Raw genomic sequence first — 27,218 nt, forward strand, 5'->3', positions numbered from 1 at the left:
AATCCATGTAATACACCCTGGCAAAGATATCACATCATAGATCAGTGAGGGCAAACCTTTTGGAGACAGAGTGCCCAAGCTACAACCAAAACCCACTTATATGTCACAAAGTGCCAAACATGACAATTTAAGAAGTAACCTTTTGATCCTGCTGTATCACAGGTTTTAATCGTATTGGCGTCCTGTGTTCCCCAATACATTAGAAAGATGATGGAGAAATTTGGATTGTAGCTTCCCTCCAGGGTCCCCTGAAGAGGAAGTATCAGGGGACCCAGAGCAGGAGCTCCAATGACTTTCCATCTCTATCCATGCCTCCATGCTCCTCCTGTAGTCCAGGCAGCCAAATAGCGCTGAGCTCGGCATGTCCTGGGCTGTATTGGATCACAGGAGAAAACCTTAAGTCCTAGATGGCAAACTCTGTGTTGGGGTGAAGGTCTGGGTGGCCACCGGTGCCATAGGTCGCCACCACTGTCATAGATGCCAAACATGAGGTTATGTTTCAAAATGAGAAATGACACATAGAAAAAGTATTGAACGCAGTTCCTAAAATTTTTAGATGTTTGTTATGGTAACCAGGAGATCATTAATTGAATGGGCTTATCAGATTACTCTCTGGATTCAGGGTCTTTTACTCCAATTTTTATGATTTTGCTGGTAGATTTCTAACACTGGTGGACCCCAGTCATGTTACAGCAGTAGGATGGTCCGTATAGCTATAGGATGAGATATATAGGTGTATTGCATACAGATACTTCTTGTTTGCTGTAAGTTTTACAATCTAAATATTTGCCCTTTTACTTCCAACGAACTGTGCAATGACTGCTGGGAGCTGTGGATTTTGGAGTCAAGAGTTCATTTTGAAATAGATATATTAGTTATATCTGTGTCCCTGGCCTTCAGCCAATTGTTGCCAAACATCAGCCTCCTAATTCTCTTCTGTTACTGATTGAAGAGGTAATTTATTCTAAATACAACCCAATAAATACCCCCCTCTGAGGTCTACAAGGCAGCACATCCTCCAGGCAGTATCATGAGTTTTGGAGCCTTGTGCCTTATTCTTCTATATGGACTCGTTGGATCCTACGCATTTCAACCGTGAGTAGCACCGGACTCTGTGATCACTTACTACATATGAAGGATTTACAGAGCCACATACATAAAGTGGTTGCTCATTGCTCTGTAAAGCCAAGTTACACCACAATCTAGCTGAGTATATTATTCACATTACAATAATCCCAGGACATTACACTAAGATTGTATTTTGTGATGAATTGTGTTTCATGAGATGTGTGTAGCTGTACATGTATGGTTTATCTGCTTGCATTTGCCCTTTTATTTTCACATGACATATTCATTTTGGTGAATTTCTATATAGAAATATTGGCTCATGATATGTTAGATGTGTCTAAAAACTTATGTCCTTGTTCAAAGGGATGTTTAGTATAAGGAGAGGATCTATAATACCCGAGTTCTGCTATTTCTAGGAAAACACCTAAACTTCTTCTCTGTGGACATATTTTTCTCCCCCCAGATGCCTCCTGATAACACCCAACGTGCTGCGTGTGGACAGTGAAGAGACCATTATAGTAGATGGACGGGGCGCGGCGTTTGAAGCGGACATCACAGTTCAGGACTTTCCCCGGAGAACATATCTTTTAACCTCCAGCAAAGTCTCTGTGAATCACAATAACAAGTTCTTCGGAAATGTTAAGATTACGGTAAGATCCCAGGGTCTTGAGTAAAAGTTTCGTAATCATTGCACATCACTTACCTCTACTTGCCCTTGTACAGTGATAACATGTGGTTCCTTATGGTGGCCACCAGTCATGATTATCTATACCTTCAGGGGAAACATTTATTATTCCATGAGATGATCACTCTACAATAGCAGAAATGTATCTTTCATGGCGGAGGACCAGACCCAATCTATTTTTAGATAAAACTCCAGTTACTTACATGACTCTTCCATTTATTTTGCTCTTAAAGTGTCCACCTTGTAGGTTTCAATATTTAAGCTTTCACCTAGGGTCATCTTCTTCACCAAAGTATCATATTATAAATATTATAAATCTTCTTAAGAGTTGATAACAGACCAAATGTGTTCATGCTGATGACTTGTCTTGGTAATGTATTCAGATGTAGATGTCCAGATGGGTTAATAGATGGGCAGTAGAGATGAGCTAACATACTCGTCCGAGCTTGATGCTCGATTGAGCATTAGCGTACTCGTAACTGCTCGTTGCTCGGACGAGTATTTCGCCCGCTCGAGAAAATGGCAGCTCCCGCCGTTTTGCTTTTTGGCGGCCAGAAACAGAGCCAATCACAAGCCAGGAGACTCTGCACTCCACCCAGCATGACGTGGTACCCTTACACGTCGATAGCAGTGGTTGGCTGGCCAGATCAGGTGACCCTGGGATAGACTAGCCCCTGCCCGCGCTGCTCGGATCATTCTGTCTCTGGATGCCGCTAGGGAGAGAGCTGCTGCTGGTCAGGGAAAGCGTTAGGGTGTTCTATTAGCTTACTGTTAGGCAGGAGTGATTCTACAACAACCCAACAGCCCTTCTTAGGGCTACAATAACGTTATACTTTTTTTTTTATTTGCTTGTGGCTGGGCTTGCTGGCACTAGTAGTGCAGCTAGTACCGGATTGTGAGGAATTAGCAGGGGGACTTGCTACCGTTGTGTTTAGCTCTTAGTGACACACATATCCACCTCAAACACCAAAGTGGGAAAATTTATTAGGGGTTTGATTTCAATTAGGCAGAGTCTGCCAGTTTCTTTTTATTTTACGTTTATTTTTTTCATAACTCAGCGTCATCTCATCTGGCATAGTAGTGTGCTTTAATACTTGGCTAGAAAATAGCCATAGGAGAATCCAAACGGCTTACGCCTACAGTAGCGTTCTATATATTTGATTTCTGGTTGATCTGCTGGTGGCTGTACTTGCTGCAGTGCATCTACTAGCAAATTGTGAGCAATTTGGAGTGAGACTTGCGACCACTGTGTTTTGCGCTTAGTGACGCACATATCCATCGCAAAGACCGAAGTGGGAAAATTTATTAGGGCCCGGGGTTGGATTTCAATTAGGCACAGTCTGCCATTTCCTTTTTTATTTTACGTTTATTTTTTTAACCCCTTATCACCGACACTAGTTTTCAGCTCAATGACCAGACTCGATTTTTCAAATCTTACATGTCTCACGATAATTGGTTATAACTTCGGAACGCTTTAACATATCCTGGTGATTTTGAGAATGTTTTCTCGTGACACATTATACTTCATGTTAGTTATAAAATTTAAGTGATAAGTTTTGCGTTTCGTTCTGAAAAAAAGTGAAAATTTGGCAAAAGTTTGTAAAAATTCTTCATTTTCCAAGTTTGAAATGTTCTGGTTTCCAGACAGGAAGTAAAACTACCCAAAAAGTTTGATAATTAACATTTACAGAATATCTGCTTTATGTTGGGATGATATTTTATGCTTCCGGTCATTTTTCTAGGATGTTATGAGGTGCAGAACTTTAGGTGCGATTTTTCTTATTTTCATGAAAATTGCCATAACTCACATTTTGAGGGACAACTCAGCTTTCAAGTGACTTTGAGAGGCCTAAATAATAGTAAAACCTCATAAATTACCCCACTATAGAAAGTTCACCCCTCAACATATGTAAAACAACTTCTATTAAGTCCATTAACCCTTTAAGTGTTTCACATGGGTTAAAAAATATGGACCTGCGATTTAGAAACTATGGAATTTTTTTGGAAATACATTCATTTAGGCCAAAACTGACATTTTCAGAATAAATTAAATGATGAAACGCACTGCAACGCTTGATGCCCAATTCCTCCCGAGTGTACTGATACCCCATATGTGGTGGTGACTGCTGTACGGGTGCACGGCCGAGCATAGAATGAATGGAGGCGCCGTCCACAGCAGATTTGTATTGTCACATTGTACGACCTATAAATTTTTATTTTTTTTGGTAATGCGATCATATGAGGGCTTATTTTTTATGGGATGAGATACAATGTATAAATAATTTATTTTGGGAGTCTAAAGCTTATTCATGAGATTTTATTAACTATTTCAAGGGGGACACAAACAAAATCATCAATTTTTATTTTGGATTGTGAGCATTTCCCCCCGCTCACCGTAACGTAAAAATAATATTTTATCTTTATTCTCTGGTTCACTACGATTGCGGTGATACCTCATTTATATAGTTTTTCTTATTTTGCTCAATTTTCCTGAGCAAAACCAATATTGGAGAAAATCGCATTGTTTTTACTATTGACAACTTTTCAGGGCCATAACTTCTGTATTTTTCTGTTGTCAGATCTGGTTGAGGGCTTATTTTTTGCGAAAACAGTTGTTCTTTTCAGTCGTATCATATTAGGTACCGTAACTTTTTTTGATCACTTTTTAGAACATTTTTTGTGATGGTGTTTGATGAAAAATTGTATATTATGGGAAGTTTTTCGAGTTTTTTTTTTACGTAGTTCACCGAGCGGGTTCAATATTGATTTAGATTTATTGTACAGATTAATACGGACGTGGTGATACCAAATATGTACGTGTTTTGTGTTTTATATACTTTATTTGCATTTTATGTGTTACTGGGGAGATTATGGGACTTTTATTTTATTTATTTATTTAATTATATTATAATAAGATTTAATTTTTTTTTTTTTACTTTTTTACATTTTCTACTTCTTGGCTTGAATAAGCGATCATCCGATCGCTTATTCAAGCCTTTACACTGCAATACACTTGTATTGCAGTGTATAGTGAAAGTAACTGAGCATGCTGCGCATGCTCAGTTACTTACAGCCGGGTCCTGCCAGGAAGGCAGGACCCGGTGAGAAGAGGAGCCGACAGCCCCGGGTCACTCGTCGGAACCCGGGGCAGCGGCAGGAGGGATCGGATCCCCCGGTAAGCACACCGGGGGGGTCCGATCCACGGGGGACACACTTGCACGCCGCGGTCATGCTTGACCGCGGCGTGCAAGGGGTTAAACACCCGGGATCGGAGTTTTTCCGATCCCGGGTGTTAGTGCCGGGTCTGGGCTGTGATATCACAGCCCGACACCGGCACCAGCGAGACCCGGTGTCCCGAAAACTTCTTCTGATGCGCCGCCGTAGAAAGGCGTCGCATCAGAAGAAGTACCCTTAATGACCGCCGTAGAATCCCGATAGGGCGGTCATTAAGGGGTTAATAACTCAGTGTCATCTCATCTGGCATAGCAGTGTGCTTTCATACTTGGCTAGAAAATAGCCATAGCAATAGGATAGCATTGTTTGGTTTTAAAAACTAAAAAACACTCAAAAAAAAAAAAAACACAAAAAAAAGTAAAAAAAAAAATTAAAGTTATAACTCTCATTTTCAAAATGTTTAACCCGAGGGCTAGGGGTAGAGGACGAGGGCGGGGACGTGGGCGTCCAACTACTGCAGGGGTCAGAGGCCGTGGTCCTGGGCGGGGTGAGACACCACCTGCTTATGAGGGAGCAGGGGAACGCCGTAGAGCTACACTCCCTAGGTTCATGTCTGAAATTACTGGGACTCGTGGTAGAGCACTGTTGAGGCCAGAACAGTGCGAACAGGTGATGTCGTGGATTGCCGACAATGCTTCGAGCAATTTGTCCACCAGTCAGTCTTCCACGCAGTCCACCCATGTCACCGAAATCGGCACTCCTCCAGCTCCTGCACCTCAGCCTCCTCCCCCCCAGTCTGCCCCCTCCCAGCAAAATTTGCCATTTGAACCGGCATACTCTGAGGAACTGTTTTCTGGACCCTTCCCACAGTCACAAACCACTTGTCCGGTTGCTGATGAGCAATTTTCCGATGCCCAGGTTTTCCACCAGTCGCAGTCTGTGGGTGATGATGACCTTGTTGACGTAGTGGAAGAAGTGTGTAAAGAGGTGTCGGACGATGAGGAGACACGGTTGTCAGACAGTGGGGAAGTTGTTGTCAGGGCAGGAAGTCCGAGGGGGGAGCAGACTGAGGGATCGGAGGATGATGAGGTGACAGACCCAAGCTGGGTTGAGAGGCCGGGTGAACACAGTGCTTCTGAGACAGAGGAGAGTCCTCGACCAGAACAGGTTGGAAGAGGCAGTGGTGGGGCCAGACGGAGAGGCAGGGCCAGAGTTGGTGCATCAGCGCCAAATGTGTCAACTAGTGAAGCTCCCGTGGCGAGGGCTCCTGCGGCGAGGGCTAGATTTTCAGAAGTCTGGAGGTTCTTTAAGGAAACACCGGATGACCGACGGACTGTGGTGTGCCACATTTGCCAAACCAGGATCAGCAGGGGTTCCACCACTAATAGCTTAACTACCACCAGTATGCGCAGGCATATGAATGCTAAACACCCCACTCAGTGGCAACAAGCGCGTTCACCTCCGGCCGTGCACACCACTGCTCCTTCCCCTGTGTCAGCTGATAGTCAGCCCCCTGCCCAGGACCCTGCCACAAAAACCCCATCGTCGCCTCCACGATCCTCCACAGCATCCACCAGCGTTCAGCTCTCCATACCCCAGACGCTGGAGCGGAAACGCAAATATAGTGCAACCCACCCGCACGCCCAAGCCCTTAATGTGCACATCTCCAGATTGCTAAGCCTGGAGATGCTGCCCTATAGGCTAGTAGAGACCGAGGCCTTTCGCAGCCTCATGGCGGCGGCCGCCCCTCGGTATTCGGTCCCCAGCCGCCACTACTTTTCCCGATGTGCCGTCCCAGCCCTGCACCAGCACGTGTCAGACAACATAATCCGTGCCCTGACCCACGCCGTTTCTGACAAGGTCCACCTGACCACAGACACGTGGACGAGTGCTGCCGGGCAGGGCCACTATATATCGCTGACGGCACATTGGGTTAACTTGGTGGAGGCTGGGACCGAGTCTGACCCTGCGGCTGGTCATACACTGCCGACGCCGAGGATTGCGGGGCCTACCTCGGTCCAGGTGTTTCAGGCCTACTATGCCTCCTCCTCCTCCCACCCCTCCTCCACCTCCTCCTCCGAACTACCATCCGTGGGCATGGCGCCATCAGTCGCTAGCTCTAGGCACAGCAGCAGTGCCGTCGCTAAGCGACAGCAGGCGGTGCTCAAACTACTGAGCCTAGGCGATAAAAGGCACACCGCCCAAGAACTATTACAGGGCATCACGGCGCAGACTGATCTGTGGCTGGCACCGCTGAACCTGAAGCCAGGCATGGTTGTGTGTGACAACGGCCGTAACCTGGTGGCGGCTCTGCAACTCGGCAGACTGACACATGTGCCATGCCTGGCCCATGTGTTAAATCTGATAGTTCAGCGTTTCCTCAAGACATACCCCAATCTGTCTGATTTGCTCACGAAGGTGCGCCGCATCTGTGCGCATTTCAGGAAGTCCAGCACAGATGCTGCCACTCTCAGGGCAGTGCAGCGCCGCCTCCAACTGCCCGCTCACCGACTGTTGTGCGACGTGCCCACGAGGTGGAATTCAACACTGACCATGTTATCCAGAGTTTACCAGCAGCGTCGAGCGATTGTAGACTGCCAGATGTCAACTTCCACCAGAACTGGTAGTCAGGTCAGTCAGCTTCCTCAAGTCTACAATGAGGAGTGGACGTGGATGTCTGATATCTGTCAGGTGCTGAGTAACTTTGAGGAGTCAACACAGATGGTCAGTGGCGATGCCGCCATCATCAGCCTCACCATCCCGCTGCTTGGCCTGTTGAAAAACTCTCTGGTCAGCATGAAGTCGGAAGCTTTGCGCTCCTCACAAGAGACGGGGGAAGAAGATTCCCTTGTTGATAGCCAAAGCACCCTTAGGTCTGTTTCTCAGCGCATATCGGAGGAGGTGGAGGTGCAGGAGGATGAGGAGGAAGAGGAGGAGAATGTTGGCGAGACACAAGAGGGGACCATTGTTGAGTCCTCCACTGTTCAGCGTGTATGGGCAGAAGAAGAGGAGTTGGAGGAGTTGGAGGAGGAGGAAATGGACAGTCAGGCCAGTGAGGGGAGTGAATTCTTACGCGTTGGTACTCTGGCGCATATGGCAGATTTCATGCTAGGCTGCCTATCCCGTGACCCTCACGTTCAAAGAATTTATTCCAGCACCGATTACTGGGTGTTCACTCTCCTGGACCCACGGTACAAGCAAAATCTTTCCACTCTCATCCCTGGAGAGGAAAGGAGTATGAGAATGCATGAATACCAGCAGGCCCTGGTGCACAAGCTGAAACAGTATTTCCCTTCTGACAGCGCTAGCGGCAGAGTGCGTAGTTCTGCGGGACAAGTAGCGAGGGAGAGTAGGCGAGCAGGCAGCTTGTCCAGCACTGGCAAGGGTACGCTTTACAAGGCTTTTGCCAGCTTTATGTCACCCCAGCAAGACACTGTCACCTGTCCCCAGTCTCGGCAGAGTAGGGCTGATCTTTACAGAAAGATGGTGAGGGAGTACGTAGCTGACCATACCATCGTCCTAAATGATCACACAGCTCCCTACAACTACTGGGTTTCAAAGCTGGACATGTGGCACGAACTGGCGCTGTACGCCTTGGAGGTTCTTGCCTGCCCTGCCGCTAGCGTCTTGTCCGAGCGGGTTTTCAGTGCAGCTGGTGGCATCATCACCGATAAGCGTACACGCCTGTCGACTGACAGCGCTGACAGGCTGACACTTATTAAGATGAATAAAGCCTGGATTTCTCCTAATTTCCAATATCCACCAGGTGAAGGAAGCTCAACCTGAATAATTTATCCACTCCTCCTCCTCCTCATTTTCCTCCTTCTCCTCCTCTTTGTACAGTAAAGCAGAGGAAACTGGCTATTTTTTGACAGGGCCCACTGGCTCTAGCTATAGTACTTTATGCATTTAATTTTTATGGAGGGCCACCGACCCGGTCCTCTGTTTTAAACAATTTTTGGGAGTGCCACATACAGGCACTCAATCTATTCAATTTTTCTGGAGGGCCACCTACCTGCTCCTCTGGTTTGAAAACTTTTTTGGACTGCCACATACAGGCACTCAATCTATTCCATTTTTCTGGAGGGCCACCTACCTGCTCCTCTGGTTTGAAAACTTTTTTGGACTGCCACATACAGGCACTCAATCTATTCCATTTTTCTGGAGGGCCACCTACCTGCTCCTCTGGTTTGAAAACTTTTTTGGACTGCCACATACAGGCACTATCCAAATTGAATTGTCTCCATAGCAGCCTCCACACGTTGTCTCCATTGCTACCTCCAAAAGTCGTCCATATAGCTGCCTCCATACATCGTCCCTTTATCAAACGAGGTGTGTCAGGCCGAAATTTGGGTTGTTTTCATGGATTCCACATCAAAGTTGTTAACTTTGTTGCCACCCTGCTGTGTTATCCACAAAATACACTGGCAAACTTTTACCATTTACGGATATTATTTCAGCGCTTCTTGCGCATCTGTTTACATTCCCCTCACCCGCCATATCCTAAACTTATAAGAACGCTACTACACTTGATCTTATACAAAAGGTTCTTAGAAGTGCTGTTTGGGGAGTAGCCTAGAGACAGGGGCTTGGATTGGCGAAAGCTCGCCTGGCAGCGGAGCGCCAGCTCCATGCCAAGAACCAACTAACATAGTTTTAACTGCAGCACCTTTAATCTACTACTAGTTCACTGCCTCCATACATGGCCGCCTTATCAAACGTGCTGTGTCAGGCAGAATTTTGGGTTGTTTTCATGGCTTCCACAACAAACTTGTTAACTTTGTCGCCACCCTGCTGTGTAATCCTCAAAATATGCTGGCAAACTTTTACCATTTACGGATATTATTTCAGCGCTTCTTGCGCATCTGTTTACATTCCCCTCACCCGCCATATTCCAAACTTATAAGAACGCTACTACACTTAACTTGGTGCAGGCTGGGACCGAGTCTGACCCTGGGGCTGGTCATATACTGCCGACGCAGAGGATTGCGGGGCCTACCTCGGTCCAGGTGTTTCAGGCCTACTATGCCTCCTCCTCCTCCCACCCCTCCTCCACCTCCTCCTCCTCCGAATTACCATCCGTGGGCATGGCGCCATCAGTCGGTAGCTCTAGGCACAGCAGCAGTGCCGTCGCTAAGCGACAGCAGGCGGTGCTCAAACTGCTGAGCCTAGGTGATAAAAGGCACACCGCCCAAGAGCTATTACAGGGCATTCCACATCAAACTTGTTAACTTTGTCGCCACCCTGCTGTGTAAGCCACAAAATATACTGGAAAACTTTTTTCATTTACGGATATTATTTCAGCGCTTCTTGCGCAGATGTTTACATTCCCCTCACCCGCCATATCCCAAACGTATAAGAACGCTACTACACTTGATCTTATACAAAAGGTTCTTAGAAGTGCTGTTTGGGGAGTAGCCTAGAGACAGGGGCTTGGATTGGCGAAAGCTCGCCTGGCAGCGGAGCGCCAGCTCCATGCCAAGATCCAACTAACATAGTTTTAACTGCAGCACCTTTAATCTACTACAAGTTCACTGCCTCCATACATGGTCCCCTTATCAAATGAGCTGTGTCAGGCAGAATTTTGGATTGTTTTCATGGCTTCCATGTTAACTTTGTTGCCACCCTGCTGTGTAATCCACAAAATATACTGGCAAACTTTTATCATGTACCGATATTATTTGAGCGCTTCTTGCTCACCTCCTTTGGTTCCTCTCTGCCACCCATTGGTTTGAAGCCTGAGTCCATTTAGGGTATGTTGCCATGACACTCTCTAGCCTGCCACTGCTGCCGCTGCCTCTGCATGCCGTCCCCTATAGTGTCAGGGTCAATTATTGGATGTTTTAGATGCTATCTAGCCTCATTCGGTCACTCTGTCATGGCCATGCTGTTGCCCATAATTTTGGCATAATGGTGCGATTAAGCAGCCTCAGAGGCATCCATGCATGCTGCCCCTGCGGTTTCCTGTCCATTTCCGTGGTGTTTCCATCCTTTTCTGAGGTTCCCAGGTGTTTGGCCAAGCTTCCCTGTGCAGAGCCTTGGTCCCCTTGAAAAATGCTCGAGTCTCCCATTGACTTCAATGGGGCTCGTTACTCGAAACGAGCACTCGAGCATCGGGAAAAGTTCGTCTCGAATAACGAGTACCCGAGCATTTTAGTGCTCGCTCATCTCTAATGGGCAGGCCTTATAATAGTTCTTAGACTTCACACTTTGTGCAGACACAACTCATGTGCATCAGATGGATCCCATAAAAATTATTGTTCTGTTGTTTGTGGCTTTTTTCTATAAATTTCTTGATAAATGTTAATGATATACCAGGGTACCATGACCTCCAGATATCCAGTTCTGTCTGGGGCCCTGCAGAAGGGCTTCTGTTTTGTGCTCTGAACTGAAGGAGAGGCTAGTGTAGCTAATCCATCCTGCATGGAAAGGGCAGGGGACTTCTACGTTGACCAGTCATCCAGTGCTCCTCACACACACGGCTGGTGATAGGCCAACACAGAAAATATTCCCCTGTGTCAGACCCAAAATGCAGAAGAAGGAATCCATAGTGACCAGGGAAGCAGTATTTTCAATTTCTATTAGTTGCCATATATACTCGAGTATAAGCCTAGTTTTTCAGCACAAAAAAATGTGCTGAAAACCTAAACTCAGCTTATGCTCGAGTAAAAAAAATGTATCAAAACTCACCTTTTTGGCTTCCCCCGCTGCTGGCTATATACTGGCGAAAGGGGCTGGCTATATACTGGGGATATGGGCTGGCAGGCTATATACTGGGGGGGCAGGTGCTGGCTATATACTATGGGGCAGGGTCCGGCAGGCTATATACTGAGGAAGGCTGTGACCAATGCATTTCCCACCCTCGGCTTATACTCGAATCAATAGGTTTTCCCAGGTTTTGTGGTAAAATTACGGGCCTCGGCTTATACTTGGGTCGGCCTATACTCGAGTATGTATGGTAATAAGCAAAATACTTTGTTAGTCTTGAGAACTCATATTTCTCATTGAAACTGGAAAAGCCTTTTAGATTCCCAGCAACATCACCGCAGGAATGAGGAAGCATCAATCACGTATTACTGAGACTTCCCTATAATTTTCACTAGTAACAATATCATCAATATGTTTTTACCTCAACATGATAACATTTTTGTTTTTTTTTTAGATCCCCTCGACTAATTTGGAAAAAGACCCAAATAAGAAGCAGTTTGTGTACGTCAAAATGACGTCTCCAGTTTGCACCCTGGAGAAAGTTGTCCTGGTGTCTTATCAAAGTGGCTTCATCTTCATACAGACCGACAAACCCATCTACACCCCGGGATCTAGAGGTACAGAGACCTAACTAAGAGGGTGACAAGAAGTGAGGTGGCCCATGTTATGGATGGAATATATTTACCCTGTGTAGGGTTATAGGGAAGAAAAATGAACAATTTCTTTGGAGTAGAAGTAGTTTTGGAGACACATAAGAGGAAATATACTAAATTATATGTATACAGATCCTACCAATTATCATGATGTCCTCTTATCTACTACATCTACATAACAGACGGCACTTCTGTCTGACCATAGCTGGTCATTCTGGAGCAGGTGCACAACAGTATTCTGTAGATGAGTGCTGGTGGTGAGGAGTGCCACATGTAAATGGGAGTGATGGACAAGGTGATTATAGTATTTGTTACTGTTTTTACAGCCCCCCCCCAAGCCTTATTAAAAGTTTGGACACCCCCTATAAGAGTAGAGGTTGTCAGGTCCTACTAGACCTTGGTCTCTTGTAGCCTTATCTGGTGTTCTTCTAGCTATGAAGTCTTTTTACACAGTTTTCATTGCTCTTCTCTTTTTGGGACTTACTTCTCCATATATGACCATGTACAGTGGGCACTTCCTTTCTCTCTTGGCCTGCTACAGAGGCTAAACCTCCCCATAATGACTGAGCATGCTCCCGTCTCTACAACCTTTTACCCAGAAACCCAAAGAGTTGTTTCCAGGTCAGAGATTCCTAACAGAGGTCCTGCTATTAACTTACCCCTATTAGAGTCCTTCATTTATGCCACAAAAAGATGCCACGGTGCTACGTCTATGTGCCGGTGCATATCATGACATTAGTTCAGAGATTGATTGAAATCTAATAGGATCTGAGGGCGATTATTCTACAATTATTATATCGAACACTACCCGGAAGCCAATAATCCCCAAAACTTCTACATCACTTGACCTGGGACAACTTTGAATACTAGAGACGCACATTCCCACAAGACAACATGATACACATTAAAGGGAAATGTAAACCTGGACCTTTTGCTACACCAGGGAGTTACATAAGACATTTTTATGCCAATTAAACCACCATAAAAATAAAACCAAAAACTAATGATGGATAGATGTAGTCACATGTACCGTATTGGCTGTTTTAGAACAATCCAAGAAGAAAAGGGGGAGGAGCTGAGTCAACGACCCTTAGATTAGTCCCAGAGGTGGGGTTTACATCTGAGGTGTCATATTCCCCCTAATACACCTTCTCTTACGTTACACAATATCAGTTCTACATTGACACATTGTGGCAGATTTACTTACCCGGGCCATTCGCAATCCAGCGGCGCGTTCTCTGCGGTGGATTCGGGTCTTCCGGCGATTCACTAAGGCAGTTCCTCCGCCGTCCACCAGGTGTCGCTGCTGCGCTGAAGTTCCCCGAGGCCCGCTGGAATGACCTGAAATGCACCGCCCTATACCTGGTGAAGGTAAGTGCATGTTTCGCAACACATTTTTTTTTTTAAATGCGGCGATGCGCCAAAATCCGATCGCGTGCGTCAAAATCCTGGGGCAATACAGGGAAAATCGGCGTATATTCGGGTAACACATCGGGAAAGTGCGAATCGGGCCCTTTTTAAATGACCCCCATTGTAGATGAGAATGTTTTGGATTTTGCATTGGGTCTGAGATCTCAATTACAGAAGGAAGAATCAGGATATAATTTAATAAAATGGTCATAATATATTTTTCGTATAATTTTGTAACATATTTTTGTATAATTATTTCTTCATTATTATTAAGTTTTATACAGGCTTTTTACCATGACACCGGATCTTAATCCAGCAAGAAAATCAGTGAATGTCGAGTTCTGGGTAAGATGGAATTTCTCTCCTGTATATGTCATAGTAGTAAGATGTACATGTTGTATGTTGTCATGTTCTTTTTGCACCTCAAATAAAGGAATAAAAATAGTGATCACCCCCAAATATATAAACATAACACAGTATCACAAAATATGATCCATTTCTCAAAAAGGTTTTTAAAAAACAACATAACATATTTGAAAATGTGAAAGTCGTAAGAGTCTATCCAAAAAATTATAGTAAATCATTTTTAAGTTAAGTAAACAGCGTTACAAATAACACAAAAAAGTAATAATGAATAAATATCTCATAAATCGAGTTGTATATACAGTATTGGCTGTTTTGGAACTATCCATGGAGAAAATAAGGAGGAGCCAAGTCAGGGACCCTGAATTCCTTATATAAGTCCTAGAGGTGGGGTTTGCATTGGAGGTCTATGTCATATTCTATGAAATACATGCAATGACTGCCAAAATTACCACTTCTCTATGGTATAGCCAAGGTTTCCCAGTTGTATGTGGTGACCACGTTGATTTGTAAAGTTGGACATGTAAAATTTACTCCACTATGAAGCCAATGGGCCAACTCAGTGATTCTATATAAAAAATATTATTCTGAATATTCTGATACTAGAGATAGAAGAATGATGTGTCTTAGATGCTAGGGTGCACCTGCCATGGTGGCACAACATGAAAGATGTGGGTAGCATCAGGCGTGGTCAGTAGCTACAAAGCAGGACTGGCCAGCTTTATGTGCTGTGTACCGTACTTGAAGGTGGTGCGGAGGAGACTGGCCTAGGCTTTTACACACAGCTCAGGTATTAGCTACGCGGCCACCACCAGGCGCCGGTTGTTATCCTGCCTGGGTTTTCTCACTGATGTGTCTTGTATGACACCCATGCTTGGCCACCATCTAAACTGAAACTAAACAATTAAGATATTCCCTTTTCTACATAGACTCCAGAGAATGTGTTGGTCAAAAAAGATCTCATACAATCAACTGGAATCACTCCCTTAACTTACGCTCTGTCCGATGTTGTCAGGTGAGAGACAAACCATGGGAATAGAGGATTATATACAGTATGTTTCATAAAGACAATGATGATAATGTTACTTATGATGGCAATGACTGGTTTTGCCCTTTATTTTCCAGTTTGGGAATGTGGACCATAGCAGCGAAGTTTCAAGACAGCGCAGTACAGAATTTTACTGCACAATTCGAAGTGAAGGAATATGGTAAGAATAGGGCTCAAGCATTTAGGTGCAACAACTGAAAAATCTAGATGCTCGTTTCATCCGGTCCATAAACCATGTAATTTATCAAGATTATGATCTATACAAGTGAGTGGAGGATAAGTCATGTAAGAGCATTGGTGATACATGTACAGAAGGAGTCAGGTCCCAGTATTAAACCCTGCAATTTAATACTTCTCTTCGATCCACAGGAAAGCAGTAGGGTATATTTTGTGGAATTATCCCTTCGTAGAAATTTTAATATTGATTTCCCATTGTTAGCTGTATATACACCCTAAGAAAGCAGATACTGTTGGTACCAGAAGAGAAAGGCGGCGCCCTATCTTACTGCTTCTGCAAGTCAGCTGTCATTTCAAGAATTCAATAGAGAATAGGCTAAATATACCTAAATATATGACTCCCTTGAATTCTCTAAAATGTTTTTGGAAAATATAGTCTTCACTCTCGACAAGCAAAACAAGCAGTGAAGTACTGGGTGGACATCTTTAGTATCGAACTATAAAAATGAATCACCCTCTCCCCTGTAGGACTCTGCAATCTGTAGTTGTAACATTTGTCCCTGCGTCATCCTCTCTCCATAAAATACGGCTGAGGATTTGCTCATCAGGATATTTCTCTCTGAAGCCAGTAGTTTGAACAGTAGTTTATGTTTGCTAAATACCTTGATTGATTTACACCACTCTCCTGTAACTCTGCTCCAGGTTATGAACAGATAACACTCTGTTACTGACAGAATCTCCATCCACACATGTCAGTCCCTTGCTGTTCTGTTTGGTCTGGGTGTCAGAGCTCTGCTCTAATCATATTTGGTGCCGGTCATCACCTATGTCATCTATATTGCTGCTATAGACCCAGTTTGTAGCAAGTACTACATTATAGTTATAGTCTATATTCTGGTATCCTGATCTACTGCCTAAATTCAGACTTTTCCTCTGCCTTGTGATTCTGTACTCTGTTTGCCTTTATTGTTGTGACCTGACTCTGGTGACTATACTCTTGTGTTTGTTTTGTCTTGTTTTCGTTTACATGTTTTGCAACTTAGTGCAGGGTGGGAACATCTTCTAGTTGCCTCTTATCTGCTAGTTTAAGTGAGGCAAATAGGTAGGGGAAGCTGGGTAGGGGATAAGACTCAGGACACACTGGTGCAGATTTATCAAGTGTCTGAAAGTCAGAATATTTCTAGTTGCCCATGGCAACCAATCACAGCTCCCCTTTAAAATATTCATGAGCACTGATAAAATGAAATCTGAGCTGTGATTGGTTGACATGGGCAACTAGTAATATTCTGACTTTCAGACACTTGATAAATCTGCCCCATTGTCTGTGTTTGTCTCTTTAGTCTGTTCTCAGACCATGCATTACATTGGTAAATGTATTATATATGCTGACAATAAGACCTGCACAGGTAGGTGGGAGGAATAACAAGTCATTCCAAAGGGAAGAATAGCGGTCATTTTGCATTTCAATGCTTCTGCCTATTCAATGACTTGTTAGTCCTTCCTCCCACTTGTGAATTTCCTGTTGTTAGTATGTATAATAAAATATACCATGGAGTCAAACGTTCAATAATTTCTTATTATTATTTTCGTTGGACTTGTACATTCATTTATTAGAGCATGATCCCTACTCCCAACACCCCACCACTACCAAGGCCACTCATCCTCTAGCTGTGCCACTCTTCTACCTCTACATTGATATTCTTGTGATATGTCAGCTATAGTCTTCACACCCAGTGGTAACTTGTGGTACTGCAAGCCATTATAATCCCTAATTTCATGGCATATTTTACATTTATTTCAGTTCTACCAAGTTTTGAAATAAAAATTACTACAAGGAAGAAATTCTTCTACATTAAAGATGAAGAGCTAAGGGTGGACATAGAGGCAAAGTAAGTGGAGGAATTGGGTTGGGTTGGGCTTACGAATAGATGTGTCTGGGAAGCTTCTGTGTGGAGCATCGGTGACATCTATGGAGACATCACTAATGAGACTGGTGGTAAAACATTATTATATTTCTCTCTAGTTATCTCTATGGGAAACCTCTAAATGGCAAGGCCTTTGTTCTCTTTGGAATCAAGAGAGACAACGAGAAGACCAGTCTAGCAGATACCTTAAGGAGAATAGAGGTAATTGTATTTTATGTTTTTTTTCTATATGGTAGCTATTTATTCATGGTTTTGGGGCAGCACTTACAAAGCAGCTCTCTAATAAGTAGGGACACCCCCTCAATAACATATATGAGAGGCCATGTGACCAAGTTGTCTTAAGTCCCAAGGATCAAGCCCAATTTTTCCACCTTGTGTCACTATATGTGGTTAAAACACTTACACAAATCACCCACAAGCTCTCGAGATTGTTTTTTTTTTTTTCCATGACATGTTGTTCTTCACATTAGTGAAGAGATACCAGAACAATTGAAAACACCAGTGAGAAACCCTATTCTGGAAACATAATCCCTTGAGGATTTTATCACGGGAGACTTTTATTATAGTAATATATATTTTAATATTATAAAAAGAAATCCCCAAAAAATAATAAAAGTTCCCTAAATTCCATTTGAAAATTCCATGGAACACAAAACCTCACATATTTGGTATTGCTGCATATGTTGCGTACCCACACAGTGAACACTGTAAATAAAACAAAAAATGACCACCAAAATTAGTTTTTTGCACACCTATCTCACATAACGAATTAAAAAATGTCATTCATCCAAAATTGATACCAATAAAAAAAACTTGTCCCACAAAAACTAAGCCCTAAGCTCCATCAACAAAAAACATTAAAACGTTCCGCCTCTTAGATGATGGAACTGTAAATGTGATTTGAGGTGAGGAGGCCCTGTAGATGTTATGGTCATGCTTGACTACAGAGTCTATAGGGTTAAACAGCCGAGATAGCGCATTTCCTGACGTAGGCCACATTCAGATGGCCGTGTGCTCCCCGAAACTTAACCCTGGTGTAGCATACAGCTGGGAGGAGGAAGGAAGGCAATATGGTAAAAAAAGAAAGTGTGTTCATCCCATCACGACCCGGTGCCAAAGACATCGACATGGACCATTAGGGTTGTATGAATAAGCCTGTACATGTACGGAGAAATCCAAGGTTTACGGTAGGCCCCCATGTACTTACCGTGCTTGTGATTCTTTTGTTCTGTTTTGTTACAGATCACTGATGGTGAAGGTTTTACTACATTGAGAAGACAAGACTTGGTGAACTATTTTAAAGAAGAATTGGACATGTTACAGTACACCTTATATGTGTCTGTCACTGTCATTACTGATACAGGTAGGTGATAGTAATACTGTATCTCCACAACCTTCCATTCATCCAGAATATATATATATATTCCCAATTTAGTGGGTCTTATATGAGCCAAATGATGAAATATACTTAAAAAATTTGAATTCGTTCTCATTTCACTACATTCCTGCCATTTTTGTCTAAAAGGAAGAAGAAGGAATGTGATACTATCATTATACAAGCCCAATTACAAGCCCATGCATAAATAATACCATCTTATAGTGCCAAACACCATACACACAGCCACATACTGGCAGTTGGATCCCCTGTGATCAGGCATTCGTGCCTTTTCCGGTGGATAAGAAATAATTGTCCGTAGAGGGAAGACCCCATTAATATTACTCTACATTGGTTTCTCTTCCAGGCAGTGACTTGGTGGAATCTGAGCTGGAGAATATTTATATTGTGACGTCTCCATACAAAATCCTCTACACAAAAACCTCCAAGTTTTACAAGCCGGGCATGCCATTTGACCTTATGGTGAGTGAAAGGATTTTTACCTTAGATGACTTTTATTACAATATTATATTGTGTTATTATCAGAGAAAGTTCCCAACCAAAATAACTCTTCTGCCATTTTTCCATTTTTTCAATACATCGGCAAAGTTCTCATACGTCGTAGGCCTCATGCACAGGACCCTGTAAAAGAAAGGGGCTCACAAGATGTGCGGGAATGGGGCCTGCTCTATATTTTACGTTTTCTGGTCACTGTGGGGGTCATTTAATAAGGGCCCGATTCGCGTTTTCCCGACGTGTTACCCGAATATTTCCGATTTTCCCTGAATTGCCCCGGGATTTTGGCGCACGCGATCGGATTGTGGCTCATCGGCGCCGGCATCCACGCGACGGAAATCGCGGGGCGTGGCCGAACGAAAACCTGACGGATTCGGGAAAAACCGCCGCATTTAAAAAAAAATGTGTTGCGAAAATTGCACTTACCTTCACTCGGCCCGGCTCGGTGTATTCCAGTGCGTTCCGATGCTCTTCAGCGCAGCAGCGACATCTGGTGGACGGCGGAGGAACTACCTTAATAAATCCCGGCCGGACCCGAATCCAGCGCAGAGAACGCGCCGCCGGATCGCAAATGGACCAGGTAAGTAAATCTGCCCCTGTGTGTTAAAACGCAGTGGGGCACATTTACTTACCTGGTCCCTGCGCGATCCCCTATCCGGACTGTCTGATGAGGACAGTCTGCAGCGATCGTGCGCCCGATTTCCTGCATGTGTCGCTTCCCCGCTCAGGTCCGCTGGAGTTCACAATCTTCCTCCCGGTCCGTGTAAGTGCTTGACTTGCGGCACAAATTTTAAGTTAAATCCCACGGTTTGTCCGAATCTGTCGGATCGTCCGACGGACCCCCCCCCAATTTGTGCCGCATGAAAGCCGGCACGATTGCACCAAAACCCAATCACGTGCGCCAAAAAAGACTTTTAAATCCCTGTCCCAGCGGCATAAAACAGAAATCGCCAGGATGTCCAACGAAATTGCGGTCCGTGGGGCCCTTAGTAAATGAGTCCTAGTATTCTTGCTGCACCCTGACCGTGCACATAAGACGTCTATGGGGGTTGTTAGAGGGCTGCCACAATTTATGTGACTAGCTCACGGTCCCATATATGGTCACGTGCACGAGGGCTAATGCAGTTTATTTTTTTCAGAAAGTTTCCATACTGGAATGATCCAGGATTCACAGTTACGAAGCTCTTCTCTTTTTCAACTCGGTCTTAAAATTCTCCTAGATATTTGCAAAACTGCTAAACAAACTGTAATATCAGCCTTTTACTGCTTATTCTACCACTATTATACAATATAGAGATAAGATCCATGGATAAGATGGTTGGGGTATTATAGATCTTAAACATCCAAAATCCCCTTGAGGAGCGCACTTCATCAATGTCCACTGAGTAGAAGAAGCTTTGTGTACAATAATCAATTGCAAAACGGCAATTAGAGAAATTCTATATTTTATTTTTCTATTAACAGAGCAAAATGAGGCTTGTGCCATGAGGGACAATCGAAAAAAAAAATTTGTAGATTTGACAAGAAAACCTACCGTTGCGCCATTTTCTAACATTCTTTGTTTTTACAATTTTGACAGTGTGGTCCAAAAGACACTGTGGGGTATTCATGAAGCCACTTTGGCCAGACTTCAATTGTTCAATCAACTCAATTGTTAAAGAGGACCTGTCACCAGATTTTGACCACCCTGAGTAACAATGCCTGCTGATAAAGGGTTACAAGTCTCCCCCTCACCCATATCACCTAAAATTAGCTGTTCCTTAAATACAGACATTTTTCTGATATGCAAATTAGCTTGTTTGACTTATGTCTGTTGTTTGTAACTCTTCTCTCTCTCTGGCTGGCAGTGAACCACACCCCCTTACTCTGACTGATGGCTCTGTTTCTCTTCAAATCACTGCTCTGCTTCCTTGTACTTAGGGACCGACTGCTAATATTCACCTACATATAAAGCATATAAAGCATAAAGCAACATATAAAACTCTATGTACATGGTGCCTTGTGTTACATTCATGACATGTGACCAGTGACATCAATGCAAGTCCTTTAGCCTTCCATGAATAGCAAATTGTACACCATGTATGTAATTACATGAAATCACAGCAGCCTCCATGGAGGATGGAGAGGAGTAGAAGTCCATGCTGTGATTTCATGTGGTCAGATACTTGCATGCATGCTATTATTAGGAGGCTAAAGTACCTGAGATGATGTCACTTTGGTCCCATGACATGAACTGTGACCAGTTAGGAGGCATAAGGCATTGAGAGGATTAGATGGGAGTGGCTGGCCAAGCAGGACACGCCCCCATCTGATGCCAAGTAATATAAGATAAAAGGTGAATTATGTGGATGTAAGCAAAACTATTTTTAGCTAAAAGAAGTGTGTCAGTCAGTTAATAGATCTCTATAGGAACCTGTCACTGGCTGTATATGTGCAAATGTGGGGACAGGTTACCTTTAAGGCTTTTAGACCATTTTTTCCCACATGTCTGGCTCAATTGACAAAGGGGTGTATCCTTAAGGAAGGAGGTGTGGTCTCTGGAAAAGGGGGTGTGGTTTGAAGGAAGTAGTCCATGCTTCAAGAAATTAGGAGGGTGGGCTACATTGTGGCACAGAATTTAGACCAGCAAAAAGGTTCTAAAATAGAACCGGAGTGTATGTCCCAAAAGGCGCCCTTAGGATAGATATTAGTAGCTGTAGGTTAGACTTCCTACTATTTTGGTGAGGGCTAAGTCTAGAATGAAGAAAAGTACAAGAGGAAGTGCAAATGAAAAAAAAAAGGTTCAGTAGACACGCTGCCCCATAGACACCAAGGACAGTTGTGTTCACTATTCTAAAAATAAAACAACTCATCTTGAACACAACTGTCCTTGGTGTCTATGGGGCAGCACGTCCACTGAACCTTTATTTTTTATTTCCACTTTCTCTAAAAATAGAACATGGCAGTGGAAAGATGAAGCTGTCACGGTAAATGTTGTTGAGGTCTGCACTGTTGGATCATGCAACACATTGATGTCCCCCCCCCCCCCCCCCCCACACACACACACACAAGGTCAATAAATTCCTCTCGTGCAGGATTTATGTAGTGTCTGATACTGACCTTTCCTTGCTCCCCTCGAGGCGACACAGTTTGTTACGGAACGGTCTAAGGTAGCTTTCTTCATCAACCTCCTCACCAAGAAGGCCCTTACATGGGCTACTCCTTCCTGGGACAGAAAAGACCCAATCACAGCTAATATTACATCTTTCTTCGCTGAGTTTCGGTTCGTCTTTGAGGGAACCTGCAGGGGCATCTTCAGCTGAGACTGCACTGTCGGGGATTACGCAGTTTGGTTCCACACCATGGCCTCTGAAATAGCATGGAATGAAGCAGCCCTGGTCGCAACCTTTAGGGAATTTCTGGACAGGTTAAAGACACACTGGCTGCACGTGACCTGCCGTCTACTCTGAGTGGTCTCATCTCTCTTGCCACTCAAATTGACATCCGGTTTATGGAGTGTGCTGAGGAACCACGTCTTAAAATACAACTCAGGGTCCGACGTTAGCGCCGCCTGGCTTCTGCCTTCCAAAGGCCACTTCAGCCACCTGTTGTGTCTGTTGCAGAGGAATCGATGCAGGTGGATAGAGCTCAGCTGTCATACCAGGAGCATTCCAGACAACATCAGGAGAACCTCTGACTCTATTGTGCCAGCCCGGAACACTTCCTTCAGGCCTGCCCACTCCATCCTCAGCATCAAGGAAATGCGTGCACCTAAGGTTCTTCAGAGAAAGAGCCCTAGGCTAGAAACAAAGCTTCTCCACATCTGAACATACCTGTCTTACTCATCTCTGGGACGGGTAATCAGTTTCAAGCCTCTGCCTTCCTGGATTCTGGTTCTGCAGGAAACTTTGTGGATGCTGCCCTGGTCTCTCAGTACTGTCTTCCTGTGGTCCATTTCGAGAAGCCACTGTTCATCTCATCAATCAGTGGGCAGATTCTCCAATACCCAATAGGATACCGCTCTGAACCCCTATGCCTGTACGTGGGGGTCTCGCACAATGAGAGACTTTCCTTTTACGTACTAACCCAGTCCACATCTTCAGTTCTTCTGGGTCTTCTGTGGTTGCAGCGCCATGCACCTGTGCTCAACTGGCAGACTGGTGAAGTTTGCAGCTGGGGATCGGAATACCAGTCACATTGACTGAAGCTACCTTGTCCCGTCCTCCAAGCCTCTTGTGGGTCTCCCTGCTCCATACATGGACTTTGCAGACGTTTTTTCGGAGAAGCAAGCGGAAACTTTGGAACCGCACCGTTCCTACGACTGCCCTATTGACCTGCTGCTAGGCATATCTCTTCCAAGGGGTTGGGTGTACCCACTGTCTGTGCGTGAAACCACATCAATGTCGGCCTATGTGAAAGAGAATCTGAAAAGGGGGTTCATATGTACGGTGCAGGGTTCTTCTTTGTGGCCAAAAAGAATCAACATTTTCCTGAAAAGTGTTGCTCTCTTTGATGTCATTGGGGACAAACGATCTTAGGGAAAACAGCGGCGGGCATTCCGCAGGCACCCTTTTTGCCCAGCATCGATTGTAGGTGTTTTCAGTGTAAGTAAGTGTTCCAAACTCAGCCCAACCTGCCTGTACCTTAACGGGTCTGCTCCTCCTGATTTTTGGTATGTTGACGTAATATGATTTATAATATCTAATTTTGATATGTTGAGTTTAACTTATGAGTTTAATATAAAAGGAATTTTATAAAGCATGTTTCTTTGGAGCCTTGAAGCATTTAATCCAAATTTATTTCTGCTCTGCCAGGCAATTCCATAGAATATTTTTGGAAATGTTCTTACCTCATGCCATATTTATACCAAGGATTTCATTTAATTTGACAACTTTTTTCAGGGTTTATTGTTAAAAGTGTTGTCAATATCACATGATAGGGTGAAGGGCTTCAAGTCTAATTTCTATCCTTACCCATCTTAGGTATATGTCACCAATCCTGATGGGACTCCAGCTCATCGTATCCCTGTCGTAGCAGAACCAGGAAATGTAAGAGGAGTAACTCAGGAAGATGGAACTACTCGTCTGAGCATAAATACTGCCTCAGACCTAAATCAGTTGAATATAAAGGTAATATTTCTGTGTCAGTAAGTCTCACCATTTAGAGTCGAGTTTAGTAGTGAATGGACGCCATCATGGGTCTGTGGTGTTGACTAATATACATTTAGGCTTTGTTGGACTTTTCTGATAAAGGTTTTGTTACTTCTGATTCTTAAATGATAGAAGCTTCAACATGCACCGATATAAGCGAATGATAGACTGATAGCACTATATAACTGTTACATCACTTTGTTGTAATGTGTAATTTCATTTATTTGCCTCTAGGTGTCAACCACAGTGGACCAGTTAACCAAGGACCAACAAGCTTCTGCCTCCATGGTGGCTACTCCATACAAACCCATTGGTGGTAACTACCTTCATATCGGTGTCACTGGAGGGGAATTTAAAATAGGAGAAAATGCAGTTATCAACTTTGTTATCAGGAACACCGACCCCAATGTCCAGGCTCAGATAACCCATTACAACTACGTGGTAAGTGATGTGTGTTTTTGTCTTTTATGCAGTGTAAATCTAAATTGTGATATTAGGATCTTGGATTAAGATCTGTCTGTGCATGAAGGAGACCAAATGTGATTATATCATTGGGCTCACATGTCAATGTAAGAATATTATCATGAAAAATCACTAAATGGGTTCTTAGTTTTGTAAAGTATTTTTTTGGTAGGAGGATAGCCCATAGATAAGACAATCATTGATCCAATATCGGCACATCACTCATTACAATTTATGTGATGTGCACATAATGGATGGCATCTGACCACCCTAGAAATTTCCAACAAACATTCCTAAAAAAAGTATTCAAAAGTATAGGCTCTACATCCTCCAAAAGGTTTTCGAAATGTCTCCATACGATTCCATGTGTAGGAGAAGTCTGACTAAGTTCTGACTAAGGATGTGTGGATCCACCACTGGTAACATCCACGATTGGTGGTGGAACCAATTGGGGCTATTGCCCTTGAAGCCATTTTCAAGTATTGTTGTTCCTGGAAGATGTCACGGGAAGTGTCACAGGGCTTTGTTATTGCTTCTTGATCACTGGTGTTTCTAAAGTGGGGTGGTTTGCACTTAATTTCAAAGCCGAACTTCTGGCTGAAGTCCAGGTTCAGGGACCTAAACTCGCACTTTAGATCCACTAATTGCAAGTATTAACCTTTACTTCTATGCCACTAATTTCCTGGTAGAAGGTAATGAAGAAATTCCTAGATTCATCATCAATTTCTCTCATATTGTTATATTTATTTAGATAATAAACAAAGGTCGAATAATGAAGGTGGGGACACAGGAGAGGAGTAAAGGCCAGACTCTGGTTACTATGTCACTGTCGGTAACAGAAGAGTATATCCCATCCTTCCGCATTTTGGCTTATTATACCGTGAGCACTGGATCATACCTGGAGGTTGTAGCCGACTCTTTATGGATTGATGTGGCAGATACCTGTATGGGAACGGTAAGATGTGTGACTATAAGAGTGAGATATAGAACTATACTAGTCTACCTCAATTCCCATATTCTTCTTTCTAAAAGTCTTCCAAACTCTTTGGTTATAAAGCTCAACTACTGCACTTTTTTTCCATATACAATAAATTCAATAGTCCAAATTTAATTTTACTTTAAGTGCTTCAAAGTGCCAAGTTCTAACACTTAACTTCTTTCCCTCCTGTTTTAAGTTTCATAACTTTGGGGGTCATTAACTAAGGGCCCGAATCGTGCGATTCTGTCGGTCTATCCCGACGATTTCCGATTTGCGCTGAATTCGGATCGGATTTCAGCGCAATCGCACCTTGTTGCATGCAATGGAAATCGGGGGTAGTGGTCGTCTGAAAACCCAACGGATTCAGAAAAAACGCTGATTTTTTTTTAAAAAATTTGTTGCTTGACACGCTCTTACCTGCACCAGGAAGAGGATGGTGAACTCCGGCGAACTCCAGCAGACCTCGGTGCAGCAGCGACACCTGGTGGATATCAGGCGCGCTACCTTAGTGAGTCACCGGAAGACCTGAATCCTTGACGGAGAACGTGCCGCTGGATCGCGACAGGATCGGGTAAGTAAATGTGCCCCTTTGTGTCCAATCGGTAATCCCTGGTGTAGTAGCAGCACAATGATATATTGAGAGGGCCATTTGACTTCTATCCTAACGATAAATAATGAATGATTCATGTAAATATACACTGTTTATTATATCTTATTAAAACAAGATAAGTGACATCGCAGGATATAACATTCCATGGTAAATAGTTGTCCTCTTCTGGCTCAAATAATGTCATACTGACATCACTTCCTTTTACATACCTTAGAGCCACATCTCTGTGGTCAATTCAACCCATACTAAATATCTCTAAGAATCCACCCATTCGAAAAGTAATGATGGAAGATGATTCCATCTTTTGGTGGATGGTTTCTACAGTGAGAATAGTTCATGTTAATGATTAAAGGTTCCCCCACAGCTGCGGATAACAGGAGCAAAAGACACAGACAATGCGATTCAACAACCTGGATCCTCCATGACGCTGAAGCTACAAGCAGATCATAAGGCTACTGTGGGACTGGTGGCTGTGGATAGAGGTGTCTATGTGATCAACAGTAAACTGAAGATCAACCAGGGCAAGGTGAAACATTGGTATTACAAAAAAGTTTTTTCAAACTTAGTTTAGTTTACAGTTTATTATCAGTATTATCTCCTTCTGTAAAGGTCTGGGAGTCGGTGGAAAGATACGACATTGGCTGCACACCGGGAAGTGGTGCCGATACACCAGGGGTGTTTTATGATTCCGGCCTTGCCCTACAGACAAACTTTCAGATAACAACTCCTCAGAGATCAGGTGATCAATTGTAAATGTTTTCAAAATGATTGAGGATTGGTCACTAAGTATTAAGTAAATCCTTATAATTTTTTTCATTTTCTTACAGAGCCTTTATGTCAGCCTCAAGTAAAGCGCAGACGACGTGCCTCAGCCATACTGATTCAAGAAAGAGACAAAAAAGGTAAAAAATGGACAATAAATGGTCACCTGCTCAA

At 43.7% G+C, this 27,218-nt stretch overlaps 1 protein-coding gene across 1 annotated transcript in view; it reads left to right on the top strand.

Moving 5' to 3' along the window:
• The first annotated feature begins 1,000 nt into the window (after positions 1-1,000).
• The window catches only part of LOC140128253 (complement C3-like), a 67,110-nt gene continuing 40,892 nt past the window's right edge, over positions 1,001-27,218 (top strand). Inside the window, exons 1-16 of the mRNA XM_072149813.1 lie at positions 1,001-1,095; positions 1,532-1,718; positions 12,090-12,252; positions 13,973-14,043; positions 14,991-15,076; positions 15,187-15,269; positions 17,088-17,175; positions 17,310-17,412; positions 18,454-18,574; positions 18,954-19,069; positions 24,064-24,210; positions 24,466-24,672; positions 25,445-25,648; positions 26,647-26,808; positions 26,892-27,021; positions 27,110-27,184. Coding sequence (XP_072005914.1) covers positions 1,031-1,095; positions 1,532-1,718; positions 12,090-12,252; positions 13,973-14,043; positions 14,991-15,076; positions 15,187-15,269; positions 17,088-17,175; positions 17,310-17,412; positions 18,454-18,574; positions 18,954-19,069; positions 24,064-24,210; positions 24,466-24,672; positions 25,445-25,648; positions 26,647-26,808; positions 26,892-27,021; positions 27,110-27,184 — 2,008 coding nt within the window. The 5' untranslated portion in view covers positions 1,001-1,030. The remainder of the gene's footprint in view (positions 1,096-1,531; positions 1,719-12,089; positions 12,253-13,972; positions 14,044-14,990; positions 15,077-15,186; positions 15,270-17,087; positions 17,176-17,309; positions 17,413-18,453; positions 18,575-18,953; positions 19,070-24,063; positions 24,211-24,465; positions 24,673-25,444; positions 25,649-26,646; positions 26,809-26,891; positions 27,022-27,109; positions 27,185-27,218) is intronic.

The sequence above is a fragment of the Engystomops pustulosus genome, chromosome 4, assembly GCF_040894005.1.
Source record: "Engystomops pustulosus chromosome 4, aEngPut4.maternal, whole genome shotgun sequence".
In the NCBI taxonomy this organism is placed as follows: Eukaryota; Metazoa; Chordata; class Amphibia; order Anura; family Leptodactylidae; genus Engystomops; species Engystomops pustulosus.